Source organism: Octopus bimaculoides, chromosome 15 (assembly GCF_046866305.1).
Source record: "Octopus bimaculoides isolate indiv1 chromosome 15, ASM4686630v1, whole genome shotgun sequence".
In the NCBI taxonomy this organism is placed as follows: Eukaryota; Metazoa; Mollusca; class Cephalopoda; order Octopoda; family Octopodidae; genus Octopus; species Octopus bimaculoides.
In genome coordinates, this window is record NC_142942.1 from 51,944,281 (window position 1) to 51,966,853 (window position 22,573).

Consider the following 22,573-nt stretch of genomic DNA (forward strand, 5'->3'; position numbering starts at 1 on the left):
AAAATCCCTTACATTTACTGATGAAACTCAGAGTAGCAAGAGACTGACATGACTAAGATAAAATGTGTGTGAGTGTTCTTATGTCATCATTCTTTTTTGCCTGGTGTGCTAACGATTCTAATAATAACAATACTACTACTACTACTACTACTACTATTGATGATGAAACAGTTTTGAGATAGATGGTTGTGATATTTGAGTTTATTTAGTTTCCGATATCTCCAGTACTGAAAATGTCCTCCTCACAAGTTTTGTGAGTGGTTTTCTTCTAGTCTTCAGCTTTCGGTTTTCCCCAACATAGCAGCAGAATTAATCATACTTTGCTAAACATTGCAATTAAACTCTCTTAATATCTGCTCCCCCACCACTGACACAATCTAACTGTGATTATATTCCCCACCCTCACTTCTGTTTACCATAAGGCAGTGGTAAGGGTGGGTGTGCCTGCTCATTCTGAGTGCGTGTGTGTGTGTGTGTGTGTACACTCACTTAACTGGCAGTTATAGTTTTCACATAATCTTATTTGTTTAATGCTATATTTGTTTTAAATTCAAATTCTGTACCAAGCTGTTGGAGATATTTCTCTCCAAGGCAAAGTTCTCACACAATCATTTTATTTATTTATTTATCTATAATATTTATTTATTTATTGCTGTATTTTGCATTCAAATTCTGTACCAACCCTTGATGTTTCCCTCCAAGGCACAACTTGTTGATCTATTTGTTTGCTTCATTCATATTCCTTTTCAAAGAAATAAAAATAAAAAAGACCAAAAAGATCTGCCACTCCTATTTCAAGGTTGAATGATTAGTAGTAGTAGTAGTAGTAGTAGTAGTAGTAGCAGTAGTAATAGTAGAGGAGGAGCTGTAAAATCTTGTTTTGCCAACAACTGAATAGAGTGAGAATATATTTGAAAACTTCAGAGCTAACGTCACTGGGGTGTTTGCATGAAGAAGAGTCAGGTCTGTTTATACCAGGTTAGCCAAACGGTTGCAAGCAGAATTATCAATGTGTATACAACACAACAACTGCATTAAGATTTTAACTTATTACCAGGTGTTTGTCAGTAATCCAGTTACTTAACCTCACATCCGTTGTTTATAATTTTTAAAAAAATTTTTATTCTTAGTGTCAGATTTGCAGACTCCTTAGAGTGCCAATCAAAAAGTCTTGCAGTGTTTATTCTGGTTCACTGCATTCTGAGTTCAAATATTTCTAAGGTCAGCTTGCATTATTTCTTCCTTCAAGAATTGGTAAAATAAAGTACCAGTCAGTTCCTTGGTTGAGGATGTGTGTGTGTGTGTGTGTGTGTGTGTGATGGGGAAGCGTGGTAAGGAGGCTTGCTACAAACCCAGCAGAACGGAAACAAAATGAGTTAAAAGAATGGATGAGTCCAGTATAAGGTCAATTGCTATCTAGAAATAGTGTGTGAGGACATAGAAATAAAGCAACATGGTGAACAAGCCCATTGTAAGACCAATGTAGGAGTAATAGAGTTCGAGTCCTTGTTAGAACGCCTCTCTGATGTAAAACCAGAGGTTCTCCAGTTCCTGATCCTCCTGACCAATGTTGGAGTTCCTTGAACAAAGTTATTTTATATGAAAAATGAATGCGGTTCAATGCAAACTTTGCTCACAAGAATCAATTTCTGCTTAAGAACTTTTTAGGACTGGCTCCTGTGCAGGTGGCACGTAAAATAAACCATTTTGAGCGTGGCCGTTGCCAGTACCACCTGACTGGCTTACGTGCCGGTGGCACGTAAAAGCACCCTCTACACTCCCGGAGTGGTTGGCGTTAGGAAGGTCATCAAGCTGTAGAAACTCTGCCAGATCAGATTGGAGCCTGGTGTAGCCATCTGGTTTGCCAGTCCTCAGTCAAATCGTCCAACCGATGCTAGCATGGAAGGCGGTCATTAAATGATGATATATATATATGTTTGTGTGTCTGTGTTTGTCTCCCAACATCGCTTGACAACCGATGCTGGTGTGTTTATGTCCCTGGAACTTAGCGGTTCGGCAAAAGAGACCGATAAAATAAGTACTAGGCTTACAAAAAATAAGTCCTGGGGTCGATTTGTTCGACTAAAGGCGGTGCTCCACCATGGCCGCAGTCAAATGACAAACAAGTAAAAGAGTAAAGAGAGTATATATATATATATATATATATATATATATATATGTATGTATGTATGTATGTATGTATATGATGTATATGTGTGTCTGTAACATGGCTCTTAGTTCAATTCTACTGCATGGTACCTTGAACAAATACCTTCTGTCATAGCCTCAGGTTAACAAATATCTTCTGAGTAGAATTGTGTCGATCAGAACTTTTCCGAGCTCAAATTCTACCGAGATTGACTTAGCCTTTCATCTTTTTGGGGGTCAACAAAATAAGCATCAGTTGAACACTGGGGGTCGATGTAATTGATTTAGCTCCTCTTTTGAAGTTGCTCCTCCTGTGCCAGAATACTAAACTAATATAGATAGTGATGGTGGTAACATATTTTCTGGTGGTGGTGGTGATGATAATGTGGGTGGTGGGGATAAATGATGTTGGTTGTAGTAATGAAGTTTGTGATAGTGGAAGTGATATTGATGTTAGGTAATAAGCATGTATGTGGTGGTGGTGAGAGTAATGATATTGGTGGTGTTGGCGGTAATAATGGTGTTTATGGTCTTGATAGTGGTGAGAAGGTTGTGTAATGGTGTTGGTGATGGTGCTGGTGGTGTTTATGTTGTTGATAATGGTAGTGGCGTTGTAATAATGGCAATTATACAAGTGGCTGTCTTTGGCAGTGAAGATGGCTATGTTTGTTGTTGTGATGATGTAGGATGATTCTGTGCAAATACCAGGATTCTCTTTTAAAAAAAAATTATATCTTATACCATTCTATTTAATGACTAACGTCTGTATTTCTACCCCCGCCCCACTACCACCACCACCACCAGTACCAACACTATCAATACCACCCTCATCATTACTTCAACAGACAAACTGGTTTGCTTGCAATGTCCGCCATTATGGAATCTGTGGAATTTACTTGTCTTGCTCAGGAAACTTGTCTTTTAATCAGTTCAATCATGCTTGCTTCCTTGTTCGTTGAGATTTGATTTAAACAAACCCAACCTACCCCCACCGGCACCCTCACGCCTCCCCTCCTACCCCTGCCACTGCTATTGACAGTGCACCACCCTTTGTTCTGTTTTCTCGAAATGGAAGCACATGGGGACGAATATGTAGATGCATTCGCTACACACAGCGGGTAAATATAGGCATTCATGTACATACACAAATATATGTATACATCCGCATACATGTATTATATATACAGACGCATATAGATACATGTACTCATGCAAACACACACACACACACTACTGTCACAATTTGTAATAGTATGAAATGCTTATTTAAATGGCGAAATCGTTAAGCTTTTAGTGTAGATTTTTCTTAAACATCCTGTTGTAATGCTTTGATGTTTCTCAAGAGATTTACGTCATTGTATTGTATTGTAAACCTCTCGGTTACTTCTGTTGTGTGGCTCATGGCTAGTGATGTTGTGAAACTCTTGGTTGGTGGTGCTGTGATGTTTTTCAAAAGATTTCCTTACTGTTGTGGTATGATGAGCATCTTGATTAGTTTCATTGTGGGGAACATCTTGATTGGTTTTGTTGTGAAGGAGCACTCCGTCAGTTACGACGACGCGGGTCCCAGCTGATACGATCAACGGAACAGCTTGCTCATGAAATTAACATTCAAGTGGCTGAGCACTCCACAGACACGTGTACCCTTAACGTAGTTCTCAGGGAGACGCAGCGTGACACATAGCATGACAAGGCCGGCCCTTTGAAATACAGGTACAACTCATTTTTGCCAGCTGAGTGAACTGGAGCAGCCCAATGGGCAATAAACTATGCTTAAGAAGACCTGTTGAGTCAAATGAAATCATTGTTGAATGACCGTTGAATAAACTATGCTTGAGAAGACCTGTTGAGTCAAGTGAAGTCATTGTTGTGGCCGATGCCAGTACCGCATGACTGGCTCCTGTGCCAGTAACACATAAAAAGCACTATTCAAGCATGGTTGATGCCAGTGCCGCCTGACTGGCTCCTGTGCTGGTGGCACATAAAAAGCACCATTCGAGTGTGGTCGTTGCCAGTGCTGCCTGACTGGCTCCCATGTTGGTGGCATGTAAAAAGCACCATTTGAGCATGGTCGATGTCAGTACCGCCCGACTGGTCCTCATGCCAGTGGCACTTAAAAAGCACCCACTACACTCTTGGAGTGGTTGGCATTAGGAAGGGCATCCAGCTGTAGAAACCTTGCCAGTCCTCAGTCAAACTGTCCAACCCATGCTAGCATGGAAAGCAGACGTTAAACGACGATGATGATTCTATATATATATAGAGAGAGAGGGAGAGTGGGGGGGGGGAATTTTGAAGAAGGTTGAAGCAAGCCGGGTATAGGCGGTCATCAAGTAGTGCTCACATAAATCTGAAACTTAAATTACGACTCTTTTGTCCTGGGTAGGTAGTGCTGTTGTGGGTGGTTGGCTATAAAAACGATTTTCATTGAGCAGGAAGTAAAAATGTCATAAACAAATTTAGGTTTGAGGAGTGTATTTACATGCAAGGTTGTGAATAAAAATTAACAAAAGGAATGATGTAATAGTCTTATCTTTACTCACCCATACAAACACTCATACACACACACGCACGCACACACATACATACATACACACATACACGTGTGTATGTTAAAGAGCTTTTGTGTTTAAACACGAACACTGCATCTGTTAAAAGGTATCTAGCCAGATGCCAAAATATAGAAGTTACAAATCTTTGTTAACAATGTATCTTGGAGTGAATTCAGCTATAAATAATAGCTTTATAAGAACCCTTTGGATAGAAAAGAAGGCGGGAAGCTGCCTGTGGAACTTGAACCAAATTTGCTCCAAGATTCTTTTCACATATTTCTTGATTCTTCTCCTTAATAGAAGATACAATTTCTTTTCAAGACCTTCTCATAGAAAACATCTCTTAGTTGCATGTTCAAAAACAAACTGTTATTGTTTGTTCTTTGGACAGCCCTGGGATGCATTACAATCAAATGCCTTCCATTGATGACCATTCCATTTACCCTTTTTCCGAATTAAAGTGCGTAGAGGACTACATTCAATCCAATTTGATCTTCTTAAGACGGTCAGGTGGAATTTTTACTGCTGTCTCTATTGAGTTGAGCACCATTTATAGAGGTTCCTATGGTTTACTTTATATAAAAAAAAACTCTCATTTATGGGGGGCCTTGTACGTGGTCTCTTGACTTACTAGAAGTGGCAGTTAAACCTCCTTCAACTCGCACTTAATCATCTTTAAAAAAAGGAAGGACACGCATTACATGATAATGTAGTCTTAAGAAAACCCCTTACCCCAAAAATGTTGGGATGGGCATAGCTTGTAATGCCTTTGTTTATAGTCTGCACACACCAGGGTTTACCTGGAACTAAATAATAGTAGCTTAGTCGATTATTCTATTTAATAATGATTTAGTTGAATCTGAGAGACACTTCCGTTCTAGCTCGGTTCCCTTCCCTGACACCTACTCATGTTGTTACCTTGTGGACTGCACGTACTGCATAAAATCTCCTTTCTTGTATATAAAATCAATAGAGACAAGATATTTGATGAGGTGAAATATATCATTCCTGTCCCTCCCCCAATCATTCTTTTGCAGTGATTCATTCCTTGATATGTTTGTCATCATCTCACTCTTGGTGTCATAAGTGACATAACTCCTTTCCCTTTGCCCGCTTTGCCCCCTTTTGCCTTTTTAACCCATTTCTGATCCCAGCCCAGTAACGTCTTCAAGTTGGATGTCTTCAAAACATTTTTTGCTTTTTCACAGAATTAATGTATTTATTTATCAATTTAACAATTTGCCGATATGTTTAGGTTATTTTTCTGTACCCTCAGTTAATTATTGTTGTTATTGTAGTTCTGCTCTGGATCGGTCTTTGTTTAGCAAACTTATGATCAAAGGCTTTCCAGCCATGACCATCCTGTCTTGTGGTTTTAGATACAGTACAGAGTGTTTCAAAGTGGGTTCAATGAAAATAAATTCGAGGGTTCAGCAACATAAGATGTCTTTGAATGAAATTTAGTAATTTATTGTATTAAACAAAGGCTGTTCACCACTTTCAGAATAAATGAGGTACAGGCCTGGTTGTATGGTTAAGAAGTTTGTTTCTCAACCATGTGGTTTTGGGTTCAGTTCAACCATGTGGTTTTGGGTTCAGTTCCACCATGTGGCACCTTGGACAAGTGTTTTTTTTTTGCTGTTGCCCCGGGCTAACGAAAGCCTTGTGAGCAGATTTTGTGGATAGAAACTGAAAAGCTCATCATATATCTTTGTGTGTGTGGATGTTGCAGTTTCTTTCTACAGAATCCGATCACAAGGCTTTAATTGGCTTAGGGCTGTAGAAGAAGACACTTGCCTAAGCTGTTGTGCAGTGGGATTGAACCTGAGACCACATAGTTGAATATTCAGTTGTTCAGTCAACTGGACTACTTTCACATTGAAAGGCAGGTACAATACCTCAGGTAATGTGGTTCCATATAAGGTTCTGTCTCCCTAGTTTTACTCACACATCTAAGGTTGACCTAAGGCCATGATAAAAAATACCAGAACAGCATGTTCGAAGGGTGTTCATTAAAGATTTCCCCTGACCCACTACTGGTTTATTGCAGGAAACAGAACTTGTGCAGGTATAATCACACATGTCCGTACGTGTCATTTTGTAAATTGCAGCTTTCTTCTGTATTCGTTTGTCTTTTATGGCTGCTGAAGTGGACTAAGCTGTTATAATGGAGGCAGTTGAATGCAGATCAGTGAACAGGTTCTTATACTTGAAAGGTCATACACCAAAAGAGACTTTCGATGAGATGAAAGAAGTTTGTGGTGACAATGCACCATCATATGATATAATCAAACACTGGCATCGCCAGTTCAAATGGGGCTGGACATTGGTGGAAACTGTTCCTATTCCCGTATGATCACATTCCACCATTGATGAGGATGCCATCCATAAAGTGGAAGCTGCCATTTTGGAGGATAACCACAAAACTATTCGGCAACTAGCCCAAGAAGTGAAGATAAGTGTAGGGTCCGTGGAAAAAATCATTTATGACCATTTGCAAATGCGGAAGTTGTCTGCATGATGGATTCCCCAGATGCTCACACCTTTTCGGAAGCAGGAATGAGTCACTTGCTCCCAGGTTCATTTGGCAGTGTGCCAAGAAAACGAGGAGGACTTTATTGGCAGAATTATCACACAGGATGAAACATGGGTCCATTGCTATGATCCTGAGATTAAAGTCCAGTCGAGGCAATAGAAGCATGATAACTCACCACCTCCAAAGAAGGCTCATGTCCAACCCTCAGCAGGCAAGGTGATGCTCAAAAACTTTTGGGACTAGAATGGAGTAGGGACGATGGATTTTTTGGCAAAGGACACCACAATTAATGGGGCATATTATGCTTCTCTGCTGCAGAAATTGTGGGATGCTATCAAAACATGACCAAAGGAGTTCACCTCCTCCAAGACAATGCCCCAGTTCACCCTGTGTGATATTTGTTCCCTCTGAATTCCACAGACAATCCCCTTGTCAGTTTTGGCTAGTTAGAAAGAAATGCAGTGAGCCTTCTGATTGGCCTGTTGGTAACCGGTAACCAATGGCAACAGATTCACCACTTCCATATCTATTTGTTAGCATTGTTCCAATCCACGCATATTTATTCACACAAACATGTAACATAATGCATAAACTCTAGCTGTTGCTTATCTCTTCTCTGCCACCACCACCACCACCACCACAGCATAGCCCACCTCTCCTTCTCACATATGACTAATTCAACAACAACAATAACGAGGTCTTTCATGTTTTTGTTATGCATTATTTTTATGATGTTTTGGTATTGTAATATTCTATTCTGTTCTGTTCTGTGATGCTATTATCATCAATTAAATATTAATTTTTTTTTCTTCTGGATATGTTTATATATATATATTTTTTTTGAAATGCATTTTATTGCATTTTTATAGAAATGTATTTTCTCTGCTGCTGATGTTTTTTTTTTTTTGTTTTTGCTGTTAATTGATCATATAATTATGTAGTTGCTCGTCAAAAATGATGTACTTGTGTGTTTGTGTGTGGTCGAGGAAAGGAATGGGGGGGGGGGGGGTATAATAGCTGTTATTGAAATAAGCAGTATTCTATTCTGATCTGGGCACAAGGCCCGAAATTTTTCGGGAAGGGGGGGGGGGAGAGCAGTTGATTAGATCGATCCCAGTACGCAACTGGTACTTAATTTATTGACTCCTGTAAAGATGAAAAGTAAAATCAACCTTGGTGGAATTTGAACTCAGTACATAAAGACAAATAAAATGTTGCTACGCATTTCGCCCGACGTGCTAATGTTTGTGCCAGCTCACCGCCTTGGCACCGATATAATATTCTTTCTACGCTAGGCACAGGGTAGGGGAAATGAAGTGCTTGTGAAGTACTGGGGTGAGGGTGGGGGTGGCCAGTGGTATCGGCTAAGCAGCTTCCTTCAAAATTGTTAGCCTTGTGCCTAAATTGCTGCATCTTTTATCTTCTCTTTGTTTCAGGCATTAGACTGCGGCCATGCTGGGGCACCACATTGGAGAATTTTTAATCAAATGAATCAACCCCAGCACTTATAGTTTTTTGTAAGCGTGGTAATTATTCTATTGGTCTCTTTTGCCAAATCGCTAAGTTACGGGGACATAAACACACCGACAGTGGTTGTCGAGCAGTGACAGCGCGGACAAAAACACACCGACAGTGGTTGTCAAGCAGTGACAGCAGGGGCAAACACAAACATACACACACACACAATGGGCTTCTTTCAGTTTCCATCTACCAAATCCACTCGTAAGATGATGGTAGAGTTGAGGCTTTAGTAGAAGACACCTGCCCAAGGTGCCATGCAGTGGAAGTGAACAAGTTGAAGTAGTAGAGTGGCACCAGCACCATTGCTTTTTATGGTGCCTCATAAAAAGCACTGGTGATGGTGCCACGTAAGACTCACCCAGTAAACTGTGTAAAGTGGTTGGTGCTAGGAAGGGCATCCAGCTGTAGAAACCAAGCCAAAACAGACTATGGAATCTGGTGTGGCCCCTGGCCTTGTCAGTTCCTATCAAGCAGTCCAACCCATGCCAGCATGGAAAATGGATATTAACTGGGGATATTGATGATGATGATGTAGACTGCATTCTGATTTCAAATCCTGGCAGGGTTGAGAAACCGTTAGGCATGTCCTGGGGTTAATTCATTTTTGACTATCCCCTGCTCTCCTCCCTTTGTATCTCTCTCAAAAGTTTTTGGCCATGTTCCAATGTTAAAAATTCATTATTGCCATTATTGATTTCTTTGTTTATATTTAATTTTTTTTTTTAATCATAGAAACCAACAGCTCAGATTTATAAGGAGAGGGCATGGTGAGACAGTGACATTCATGCTGATGTATGTGAAGTAAAGTATGTTATGTATCGATGGTGGTGGTGGTGGTGGTATTGGCAGTTATGTTCATGTTGGGCTTGAATGAATAATAATTCAATATGAGTTTTAACAATGCTTAAAAACAAAATTCTCTTTTGTCCTTTTATTTAATTAAATTTCTTCTCTATTACATGGCTATATAGGAAAAAAAACTAAATTTATGATTATGGAAGATTTTAAATGACGTTTTTATTGATTCCTGCCATTTTTTGTATTTGTTTTTATGTTTCTTTTTTTTCTTCTCTCCTTAAATAAAATTATTAACCAAATGACCTAATAACACAGATTAAACTGTAAGTACATAGAAATTGCTTTCAAATTTTGAAATAAGGCCATCAATTTTCAAGGAAGGAGTCAAGTCGATTACACCAGCCCCAGTACGCAAACCCTGCCAAAAAAAAACACAGTAGTCTGGGGTAATTTTCTACCTGCCCAGTTCCTGTCAACCATGTATGCATAGAAGACTGACTTTAAACAATGATGATACACACACACACACACACAGTTGAAATTTACAAAAAAAAAAACAAACAAACAAAACAAAAGACGAAGACAGGTGTGTAAACAACAAACAGATGTATTAGTTTAACGCTTGGGAAGTGAGAAAGTCTTTTACGTTTCGAGCCTATGCTCTTCGACAGAAAGGAACACAGAAATAAACAGGGAGAGAATATATATATATATATATATATATATATATATGTTGTTGTACTTGGGGATGGTCATATTGCCAGTTTAGCCAATAAATATGTAAACGGAATATATATATATATATATATATATATATATATATATATATATACATACATAGATCCACACAAACATATGACATCTCTTTCTTCTGCCTGACAATTCTCAATTCCAATGTTGGCCATTAGTGCCAAATTTTAGCTACAGTACCAAGATTTATTATGGCATCAAAGTTTTGATTTATATTTCGTTATTAAAATTGGTTCCATAATAAATTGCCTGTGTAGAAAATCATAACATTGTCAACTAATGTGTCTCTGTGTAGTTATTTTTTTTTTTTGCCGAGAGAGAGGAGGTAACTTATTGCTATCATGCGTTTTAAGGTGGTGAGATAGGGCAGTTCTTCACATAACTAATGTTATTCATTCATTGATGACTTTTTTGTTTACAATTAATTTTTGCATTATTACATTGACGACTTGGACTCACTAAAGTCGTGTATGTGTGTATGCGCACACATCCATGTGTGTGTATGTGTGCACGAAGATGCATGTGTGTGTGTGTATTTCATGGACAGTTGTGTCTTTGAATATATGTATCGTATCGTGTGAATTTTAAGCCACAGGAAATAAATCAAAACTATAGAAACAGAATGACAAATAAATGTTTCTTTATTCAATCAATATTTACCTTTTACAAGATAGGTGCAGGCATAGCTATGTGGTTAAGCTTACTGTTGGACCATATAGACTTGGGTTAAGTCTTGCTGCATGAGAAAATACTTGAGAAAGTATCTTCTGCTGTAGCTCCAGGTTAACGAAAGTGGATTTGGCTGATGAAACTGGAAGAAGCCTGTTGTGTATATGTGTGTATGTATTTGTGTTACCCTTGACCCCAGTACTCAACTGGTACTTATTTTGCTGACCACCAAAAGGACAAAAGGCACAGTAGACCTTGGCAGAAATTGAACTCAGAAAGTAAAGAACCAGAAGCAATCCTGCTAATCATTTTCTCCAGCACACTAACGATTCAGCTGGATTCTTACTAAAGTAATGTAATCAAATATGCATAGAAAATACACTCAAACATATGACTGCTATTTCTAGTGGATCAAGCGATCATATCAAGCTCCCTCATCTGCTTAAGAGATGGTGTGCTGCTGTCTACTTTTTTTTCTTATAGCATCTTTAGTTTGATTCTATATTTATTTAATTGTTTTTTCTTTTTCTTTTCTAATTCCCAGTTCTGGCTGTTCTAAAAAGGCTATCAAAAGAGCTTACCATTTGCTGTGTCAGCAATGTGCTGAAAACAGACAAATATGTCCAAAATGTGCTAAAAACCATGTTGCGACGGAGACAAACGATGAAGCGTAAGTATAGAATTATTTTTACATTTCTACATTTAAGATATTTTAGCCTATACTTTCAATATTTGAGCCTATAGTTTCGATATTTGAGTCCATTGTTTGGTTTTTTAGCCTATACTTTAGATATTTCAGCCTATAGTTTCGATATTTTAGCCTATAGATTAGATATTTTATTCTATATTTCAGATATTGAGCCTATAGTTTGGATACTGAATGAATAGTTTAGATATTTAGCAATACTTTAGATATGTTAGCCTATAGTTTCGATATTTGACCCTATAATTTAGTTATTTTAGCCTATATTTTCGACATTTCAGCCTATAGGTTAGTTATTGTAGCCTATGCATTAGATATTCTAGCCTATACTCCCGATATTTTAGTCTATTGTCCCCATATTTTAGCCTGTGTTTTAGTTATTTTTGCCTATACCTTAGATATTTGAAGCCTATAGTTTACCCATTTTAATCTATATTTATATTTTAGCCTATACTTTCGATATTTCAGCCTATACTCTAGATATTCCAGGAATTAGTCCCCTCCTCCCCTTTCTCGGAACTTTCCAGGAATTAATCCTCCTCCTTCTCTTCCTTGGAACATCCCAGGATGTAGTTAATTCCTCTCGTCATATATATATATATATATATATGTCTGTGTGTGTATATGTTTGTGTGTCTGTGTTTGTCCCTCCAGCATCACTTGACAACCAATGCCGGTGTGTTTACATCCCCGTAACTTAGCGGTTCAGCAAAAGAGACCGATAAAATGAGTACTAATCTTACAAAGAATGCAGTGCTCCAGTATGGCCACAGTCAAATGACTGAAACGAGTAAAAGAGTAAAAGAATATATACAAGAGCCACAATTCTTGTTTAGATTGATTGATCCAAATCCACTCACAAGGCTTTGATTGACTCAGGGCTATAGAAGAAGACACTTAGCCAAGATCTCATGCAGTGGAACTGAACCAGAAACCACATGGTTGAAAAGCAAGCTTCTTAACCACAGAGCTATAATGCCGATGGAAATAGTTTTAAGAAATCTACATTGAAATTGTATGTGACAAGCCAGCAGGATGGCTGTACCAACAAATTTTCTTAAACGTCTTCTAGCAATTTGTCTTATTAGTAAGAAGTAGGTATGAATTAGTGAGAGGACAAGTCTATAATCTAGCTTATCTTATGACAGGTTAGTTAATGTCTTGGGCAGGAGATGGGGCATGGGGAAGAGCGGTGTTGGATACTTGCTAGAACTGACATTTACAGTTTTAAACATGTGAGAATCTGTGTGGGTGTATGTGTGTGTGTGTGTGTGTGTTGCACATGGAAATAATGTGCATTTGTAAATGTGAAGGCATATGTGGGTGTACATGCGTGTGTGCGTTCCATGTAGAGATAATGTGCAGGTGTAAATGTGAAGGTATGTATGTGTGTGTATGTGCATGGGTAGATGTGCTTGTTGTTGCACATGCACATATAATGTACAGCTGTAAATTTGTGTGTGTGTGTGAGTCTGAATTGCACAAACATCATCGTCATTGTTTAATGTTCACCTTCTATGCTGGCATGGGTTGGCTGGTTTCACAGAAGCTGGCCAGGCAGGAGCTTGCACCAGACTTCTGTGTCTGTTTTGGCAGGGTTTTTAATGCTGGATGCCCTTCCTAACACCAACTACCTAATAGAGTGGACTGAATGCTTTTTACATGGCACAAGCACAGGCGAGGTCAGTTTTGGCATGGTTTTTATGGCTAGATGCCCTTCCAAATGCCAACCACTTTACAGTGTGGACTGGATGTTTTACACACAGCACCAACACTGGCAGGGTCACCAAGTAACTTGCAAGACAAAGATCCTTTGATAGGGGAAGGGGCATTGGAGGAGGAGATCTTGTGTCAGATGATGTATATAATATGTGAACTGTTAAAAATAGCAACAAAAATCTTCCTCAAATCACACCCTGCCGTTTTGAATAAAGAAATAAAGCATTGAAATATGTATTAGATTATCTTAAAAAGTTAGGAGGGTCATATTTGGAATGCTTTTGATCATGGGTTTGCTTGACCAGAGCTGGTCTCAGGCTGAACAACATCTGTGAACATGTGAGGTTGTGTGTGTATACAATGGAAGGGTTATGTGTGTGTGAGTGCATGCATGCGCATGTATAAATATATATGCATGTGTATATATATGTATGTGTTTGTGTGTGTATATATATATATATATATATATATATATATATATGCATGTGTACATACATGTTTGTACATGTATATATATTTATTGTGTATGTGTGTTGGCGTTAGGAAGGGCATCCAGCTGTAGAAACACTGCCAAATTAGATTGGAGCCTGGTGTTGCCATCCAGTTTCACCAGTCCTCAATCAAATCGTCCAACCCATGCTAGCATGGAAAGCGGACGTTAAACGATGATGATGATGATGATGATGATGATGACATATATATATATATTATTTACATCTATCTATATATATATACACACACACACACACACACATATACATATGCATATATACATACGTATATGTACATACATACATATATATATATATATATATATATATATATATATATATATATGTATATATTATCATATGATTGAACGGCACACATCCTCTTCCAAGTAAGTTTTATCTATATGTATACGTATATATATATGCACACATGATCCATGCATGTGTAGAACATTAAGAGCGAACATTAAAAATGATGCTTTCACACACACACACACACACCTGTACAAGTAGTAAATCTGTGTCACTTGTAAATCCAATTATTGTGTGTATGTGTGTGTGTTTGTATACAAACACAAACAGAAAGGCAGATGAGGCAGTCAGTCAGTCAGTCGGACCTGATATGCCACGAGAAGGAAACTGAAAAGATCACTGACCTCCAGAAGCGAGACTCATTTCTTTGTTGTGTCAACAAATCAACTGTCTTTTAAACCCACTCCACACCACACCACACCACACCACACCCCTCCACACCACACCACACACATACATCTATCTGATGCCAAAGACACTAATCAAGCCACTACACTTCCCACTGTTGACTTAGTCTCTCTTGGCTTTATTTGGAATTATTGTTTTTATTTCTTGAAGGTTTTTGTTCTTTTCTTTTTTTTGTTTTAATTTACAGTTCCCTATTAACAGCCGCCAAGTGGTTTTTGTTGTTGTTTGTTGTTATTTTTGCTATCTTTGTTATTGTTCTTTTTTTTGTTGGTGTTGAGAAAGTTTCTCCACTTGTCTGGATGATCAGCTCTGATGCGGAAATCGTTCTTTTGCTGCTGCTGCTGTTGTTGCTGTTGTTGTTGTTGTTGGTGGTGGTGGTAGGAAATGTTCGAGAGCTGGAAGCCTTTGGACTGTCTAGAAATAGCAGCCAAATTCCTTGTAATCACATCGTACATCATTTTCCTCCTCATCACCACCATCACCATCGATCTTCTTCATCATCATCATCATCATCATTATCCATCTCATCATCATAACCACCTTTACCTCTGTTCTTCATCATCACCATTATCATTATCATCATCATCACCACCATTCAACATCATCATCATCATTCAACATCATCATCATCATTCAACATCATCATCATCATTCAACATCATCATCATCATCATGTGTATGTCTCTTTGTATTGATGTTGCATGATAGTTGTGTCACCATCATGCAACTGGTTTTCTTCATTTCTATTCTTCTGGAATGGCGGGGGTGGGTGGGTGGGGACTATTACTTTGCCTTGAAACAGGTGAAGTTTGGTGACAGGAAAGGCACCTAGACATAGAAAAATCTGCTTGAGTGTGTTTCATCTAACCCATGCAAGCATGTAAAACAATAGACATTTAAACAGTGAGGCTGATAACATATAACATAATTTATCTGTCGTCCTTTTTGTACCGGATTCTGAAATCATAGAAATTAAGTGAGTCTTCATATTTCTTTATTCTTTCCAGCCCAATGCCAATGCTGTAACTTAGCCTGCGGGGCAGACATAAAGAATGTGGACTGCACCCCGCTTTCAGTTTTTTTTCTTTTTACAGAATTCCCCATTTTTGAGTTTTAAAATTTTAAAATGCGTTTTTTTTTTTTTTTGCAGAATCAGACTCTCCGTACTCGAAAATGGGGGATTCTGTAAAAAAAAAAAACGAAAGTGGGGGTGGTCCACATTCTTTATGTCTGCCGCCTGTGGCAATATCGGATAGATCAGTGATTCCCAACTAGGGTCCATACAATCCCTGGAGGTCCATATAAAAGTCCCCAGTCAAATCGTCCAACCCATGCCAGCATGGAAAGCAGGCATTAAATGATGATGACGATGATGATGATGATGATGAGATAGATAGATAGATAGACAGATAGACAAATAGATAGATAGATAGACAGACAGACAGACAGACAGACAGACAGATAGATAGATAGAGAGGTGAATGGGTGTCATTTAGCAGTGTGAAGATAAACAAGAGATGATGCTGGGTTTTGATTATAGAGTAAGAAGTGAAACCTTGGAACTATCAAATGTACCTTGAATAACTAGTTTCAGTAATGAGGATTAACGGTGAGGAGCTGCTAAGAATAGATAAGACAGATAAATGAGGTTGGACAGGAGATGGTGGTGGTGGGACTTCTGTAACTGAAAGAGGATGGGTGTGGGGGGGAGCTGCTAAGGTGAAGAAGAAGTAAGTAAGTGATGGTGTTGACTGGGAAAAGTTCTGTGTCTGTTGTGGTTCGTGAGGGAGAAGGTGCCAATGTGATAACATTTGACTGAAGTGATTCCCTAATTTTCACACTTCACATTTATCAACAATATTAAGCTAACGGCAATTGCTCTACCTTCGACCCCCACTCTCTCTCTCTCCCCTATGTTGATAGTGTTAGCATGAAGGCTAGATCCCTATGGTAGTGGAGTGAGAGATCCTACTCAATACTCAACAGTTGATGGCACTCACTGATATATATATCATCATCATCATCCTCATTTAATGCCCGCTTTCCATGCTGGCATGGGTTGGACGGCTTGACTGAGGACTGGCAAGCCAGAAGGCCGTACCAGGTTCCAATCTGATCTGGCAAGGTTCCTACAGCTGGATGCCCTTCCTAACGCCAACCACTCCGAGAGTGTAATTTGTGCTTTTTACATGCCACTGGCACCAGAGCCAGTCAGGCGGTACTGGCATCGACTATGCTTGACTATATGCACATACTTATCCTCACATACAGACACACATTCACAGGGATGTGTTGATGTCCCCATTACTTAGCGGTTCAGCAAAAGAAACCAATAAAATAAATACCAGGCTTTAAAAAATAATAAGTACCGAGATTGACAAATTCGATTAAAATTCTTCAAAGTGGTGCCCCAGCATGGCCGCAGTCTAATGACTGAAACCAGTAAAAGATAAAAATTGGAAAGGAAGCTATTAGAACAGTAATGCAGTGTGTGGGTGAGTTTTGTGTGCATCTGCAATGTTTGTATTACCTCAAGAAATTCTGAAAGGCCAATCTGCTTCGTTAAGCTTACTAATTATTAGCATCTCAAAGAGATTTTGTTTACATCTAAAGTGGAATAAATATCTGGACTTGAAATACCTTGAGGTATAATGATTAATTTGTAATTATTTTGCAGAACAAAATTCGTTATCATCATTCCCAAGCAGCTAACCTATAAATTAGCTTCCTTTTCTCTCTTGCTTTCTCTTGTGCTCTCTCTCCCCACCTCTCTCTCACTTGTACTTTCACCCTTCTGCTCTCTCTTCCCCTCTTTTTCACTTTTGCTCTCACTCTTGTGCACTCTCTCCCCTCACTCTCACTTGTGCTCTCTCTTTCTCTTTCTCTCATTTGTACTCTCTCTCTCTCTCTCTCTCTCTCTCTCTCTTTTTGTCACTGTCTGTGTGTATATATGTGTAATATAAGTGAAGGGAGAGGAGAGAAAATAGTAATTCAGTGAAGGAGAAGTAGTGAGAGTAATAGCGCTGACTGAGAGAGAGTGAGAGAAAGTAAAAGCAATAGAGAAAGGAAGGGGTGGAAAAAAAAATCAGCGTTTTAACTGTGTGAGTATATGTGTGTATGTGTGTGCGTGTACAAGGGAAGTATGTAAATGTTTGTATATGCGATTATTATGTACCTTATTTATATATAAAATACTACAATTAGCCATCATTTTTGATGGTACTGGGTCAGCTAGTATATATTATAAGCATCCAGTCCACACTGTAAAGTGGTTGGCATTTAGAAGGGCTTCCAACTGTAAAAACCATGCCAAAACTGACCTCACCTGTGCTGGTGCCACATTATAAGCACGCAGCCCACTCCATGGAGTAGTTGGTGCTAAGAAGGGCATCCAGCCATAAAAAACCCCTACCAAAACAGACATAGTAGTCTGGCACAGTCTTCTGTCTGGTCAGCTCCTACCAAACCGTCTGACCCATGCCAGTATGGAAAGCGGACGTTAAATGATGATGTCGATAATGATGATCCATTATATTGATCTGTGAAGGAATGTTCATGTAACAGTCTAGACTCTCACTGCCATAAATGCAATAGTTCAGTGATTGATTCATTGGAAACCTGTAACGAATGATTGCATTGTTTGTAAATTGTGACTCGAAGTAAATAAATTAAACAGATGTAAATATAACTGCACGCATATACACACGTTTGCGTTGGCGTGGATACTTCTTGGGAGAGTATGTAAAGCGATAGCTTCTTTGCTTGGGTGTGTCTGTTTATGAATTTGAAAAGGGTTAAAAAAAAAGTGTTAGTGGTGGTGGTGGTGGTGGTGGTGGTGGAGGGGGGGCTGTGCTTAAATTTGATCAGTTTCTTTCTCTCACACTGTTGAAGAGATTTGTAAACCATTAACTGTTGTCTTGTTCTTTCTCACATATCATCTCCCTACTCCCCCCCTCTCTCATGTACACATACACGAATCAGCCTATATCACTCTCTTTCACACGCACTCACTGGTCTGTCTCTTTCTCTTTCTCTCTCTCTCTCTCTCTCTCTTTTGCACACCCACCCTAAAAATATAAGGGAAATAACTCGTCTGTGTGTTTTTTTTTTTAAATCAAGACACCTAACCCATAAGAATCACTTGAACCCCCTTTCTAAACTTCAGTCTATTTAATTTTCAATATTTTATAAGTGTCTGATAGTTTTGCAGGTATGGTGTGTGGTTAAGAAGTTTGCTTCCCAACCACATGGTTTCAGGTTCAAACCCACCTTTGAGTAACTTGCTATAACTCTGGGCTGGTGAAATCCTTGTTACTTAATTTTGTGTATGGAAACTGTAAGAAACCCATTGTATACATACATACATATATATATGTGTGTATATATATATATACATATATATATATATGTGGAGGCACGTGGCCTAGCGGTTAGGAACAAAAACAAACAAAAAAGAAAAATCTCGTAGTTTTGTATTTTGTTAAAATTCCTTGACAACTGGTTATTCTTGTTAAACAAAATGGAAAAGAAACAAAGAAAGGATATTTAGTGAGGAAATAGGTCGTTCATTTAAAAATGCTTTTGTCTTTTCCACACTTATTTTCACATGGAATACATGTAACTTCATTTGTGGTTATGAGTTTGTATAGGGGTCACTGTTTTTTTCTTTTTGTATTTGATTTTTTTGTTTTTGTTTTGGGTTGTGGGTAAGTGAAGATGAGTTTCCATGCTCTGTTTCCAGTACTTGAGGAAGATTCAGCAATGGAGGAATCTCTGTGTTGTCATAGTTGTTCAATTTGCTAGAAATAACAGCTAACTCTTTCTCAAAACATGAACAGTGTAGGCCGAGGTGTGTGTGTGTCTCACCACCACTTAACAACCAGTGTTGGTGTATTTACATTACAGTAACTTTGCAGTTTGGCAAAAAGATCGATAGAAAAAGTGCCAGACTTTAAACATAAACAGTACTGGGGGTTGATTCATTTGTGCTCCAGCATGGCCGCAGCCTAATGATTGAAACAAGTAAAAAGATTAAAAGTGATATTTAATCTCAGTATAAAACTAAGATTTGCTTTTAAACAACAAGGCTTTTAACAGTTTTAAAGAGGGTTAAACTGACTAGTTTTATTGTCATTATGACATGTCAGAATTAATTTAACCTTCCTTCCAAATTACTGAAAGACTTCTGGCTGCTGTTTCTAGCTGGCTGAGTGACCATGTGAAAATACCCTTGCTGGATTGGCCAGTGAAGCAATTGTTCTTTAGGGTGTGCATCTTCTTCTTTGTTTGGTTTTACAATTCAGTATTTTCCTCATCATGACTCACTCAGCCACAAAATTGAAAGTTGTTCCTGACAAGTAATCCTGTGTTCGCCTAAACGACCACAATACAGAAGTTAATAACAAACACTGGCCATGTTATTGTTGTTGTTGTTAGCTCTATTTTTCCAAAAGAAAGTCCCTCAAAAAGTCCCTACATCTGTCTCATGACCTCAGGGTCTTTTTCGTTTTTCAAATCCTATATTGCGTTTTGTGAATGACAGCATCACTGGTTATAGGTTTTCAATGGGTCTGTTGTTGGTTCCAGTATTTACTGTAACTCTTTTACTCTTTTACTTGTTTCAGTCATTTGACTTCGGCCATGCTGGAGCACCACCTTTAGTCAAGCAAATCGACCCCAGGACTTATTCTTTGTAAGCCTAGTACTTAGTCTATCGGTCTCTTTTGCCGAACCGTTAAGTTACGGGGACGTAAACACACCACCATCGGTTGTCAAGCGATGGTGGGGGGACAAACACAGACACAAACATACATACATATATATATATATATATATATATATATATATATATATATATATATATATACAACGGGCTTCTTTCAGTTTCCGTCTACCAAATCTACTCACAAGGTTTTGGTCGGCCCGAGGCTAGAGTAGAAGACACTTGCCCAAGGTGCCACGCAGTGGGACTGAACCCGGAACCATGTGGTTGGTAAGCAAGCTACTTACCACACAGCCACTCCTGCCTGTCTGGAATCGATCTCGGAGTCTTGGGGTTAGTAGCCTGCACTCTTAACCACTACGCCATATTCCTGTAAATAATGTACATAATTCCTCATCTCTTAAATATAGAATAACAAAGCTTTGGTTGGCCCGAGGCTATAGTAGAAGACACTTGCCCAAGGTACCACACAGTGGGACTGAACCTGGAGCCATGTGGTTGGTAAGCAAGCTACTTACCACACAGCCACTCCATATATATGTCAATTAATAGTAAGAGTGGGAGTTATGTAATCATTTTTATTCGCTTACAGCTGCTTCTGCTGTGAGAAGCGTTGCACACAGAGCTGAGTGCTTGTGTACTGTGACGAAGCTATAAGGTGTTGCACATGCACTTAGCTCTGAGTGCGTTGCTTCCCACGGCAGAAACAGCTGTAAGCTAATGGAGATGATTAACTTTTCTTTTTATGTCTGTACTTGCCTAATGCTTTACTCTAAAGCATATTTGCGTTCTGTGCGTGTGTGTGTGTGTGTGTGTGCGTGCGTGTGTGTGTGTGTGCGTGTGTGTGTGTGTGTCGTGATAATTAGGGCTCGACAGATATCATGACAACCCAATAAAGCAAGTTCTATAGGCATGGTGGGCACATGAGAATTAAGGTCCTACAGATGTTGTGGTCGTCAGACAAGGGTTCCACAGATGTAAGGAATCCTAAAAGAATAGGTTTATTAAGTAGAGATGTTTAATGAACCTGACAGGGCCATCTGGACCCTGCCTGTATAGACAAGGTGCACTTGAACAAGTTGTTATACTGATGCTGCTGTCCATGACGACGACAACGATGGTGATGATGGTGGTGGTGGTGGTGGTGGTGGTGGTGGTGGTGGTGATGACCTTGTTGCTGTTGTTTTGTTGGTATGGGGGGTAGTATTTGTGGTGGGGGATAACGAAAGTAGTAGTTGGAGAATTTGTGAGGAGGGTGAGAGAGAAACAGTGGTGTAGGTTTGAGGGTTTTGGAGAGCGGTGGTGGTCACGGTGTGAGGGTTTTCAGAAGAGGAGAGAGAAAGAAAGAGGGTGAGGATGTTGATGGTGGTTTTAGTTTTTGAGAAGAGAGTGGTGGTAGTGGCGTATGGGTTTTGAGAGAGAGAGAGAGAGAGAGGTAGGGAGAAAGTGGTATGGAAATTTAGAGAAAGAGGGAAGGTAGAGGGTGGGGGAGAGGTGATGATGAATGTTAATGGGGGTGGAAATGATAGTACTTGTGAAGAGCAGAGCTAAAATGCTCCAATATTTTGTTTTACATTTATCTTTTACTTTTAGATTCCTGCAAGCTTTTTTTTTCCATTTTCTTTCTATTTTAACAAATATTTGCCAATAAGAACAAAGAAATATTGAGCCATCTTTGCTCTGCAGGAAATGGATTCCACAGAAATCTAATCCACTTTGGAGTGATGGAAACAGTATTGGTGGTGGTGGTGGTGGTGGTGGTGGTGGTGGTGCATGAACTAGTAGTTTTGACAGTAATGGTGCAGGTGGTTATTAGGCAGTGGTTGTGTTAGTGGGAAAGGAGCCTGCGTAAGTGGTAGATGTAGTTATGTTATTAGTAGTGCTGGTGGTGGTGGTGGCAGTAGATGTATTGGCGGTGGTGGTGGTAGTAGATGTAGTGGCAATGGTGGTGGTGGTGGTGGTGATGGTAGATGTAGTGGCAATGGTGGTGGTGGTGTCAGATGTGGTAGATGTAGTAGCAATGGTGGTGGTGATGGTAGATGTAGTGGTGGTGGTGGTGGTGGTGATGTGATGGTGGTGGAGGTGGTGGTAGTGGTAGATGTGGCAATGGTGATGTTGGTGTCTGATGTGGTGGTGGTGGTGGTGGTGGTGGTAGATGTGGTGGCAATGGTAGTGGTGGTAGATGTATTGGTGATGATGGTGGCAGATGTGGTGGTGGTGGTGGTGGTGATAGAAGTATTATTG

At 39.2% G+C, this 22,573-nt stretch overlaps 1 protein-coding gene across 1 annotated transcript in view; it reads left to right on the forward strand.

Annotated features, from left to right (window-relative positions):
* The window catches only part of LOC106870820 (uncharacterized protein C9orf85 homolog), a 49,305-nt gene that overhangs the window by 14,721 nt on the left and 12,011 nt on the right, over positions 1 to 22,573 (forward strand). The window contains exon 2 of the mRNA XM_014917042.3: positions 11,519 to 11,644. Coding sequence (XP_014772528.1) covers positions 11,519 to 11,644 — 126 coding nt within the window. The remainder of the gene's footprint in view (positions 1 to 11,518; positions 11,645 to 22,573) is intronic.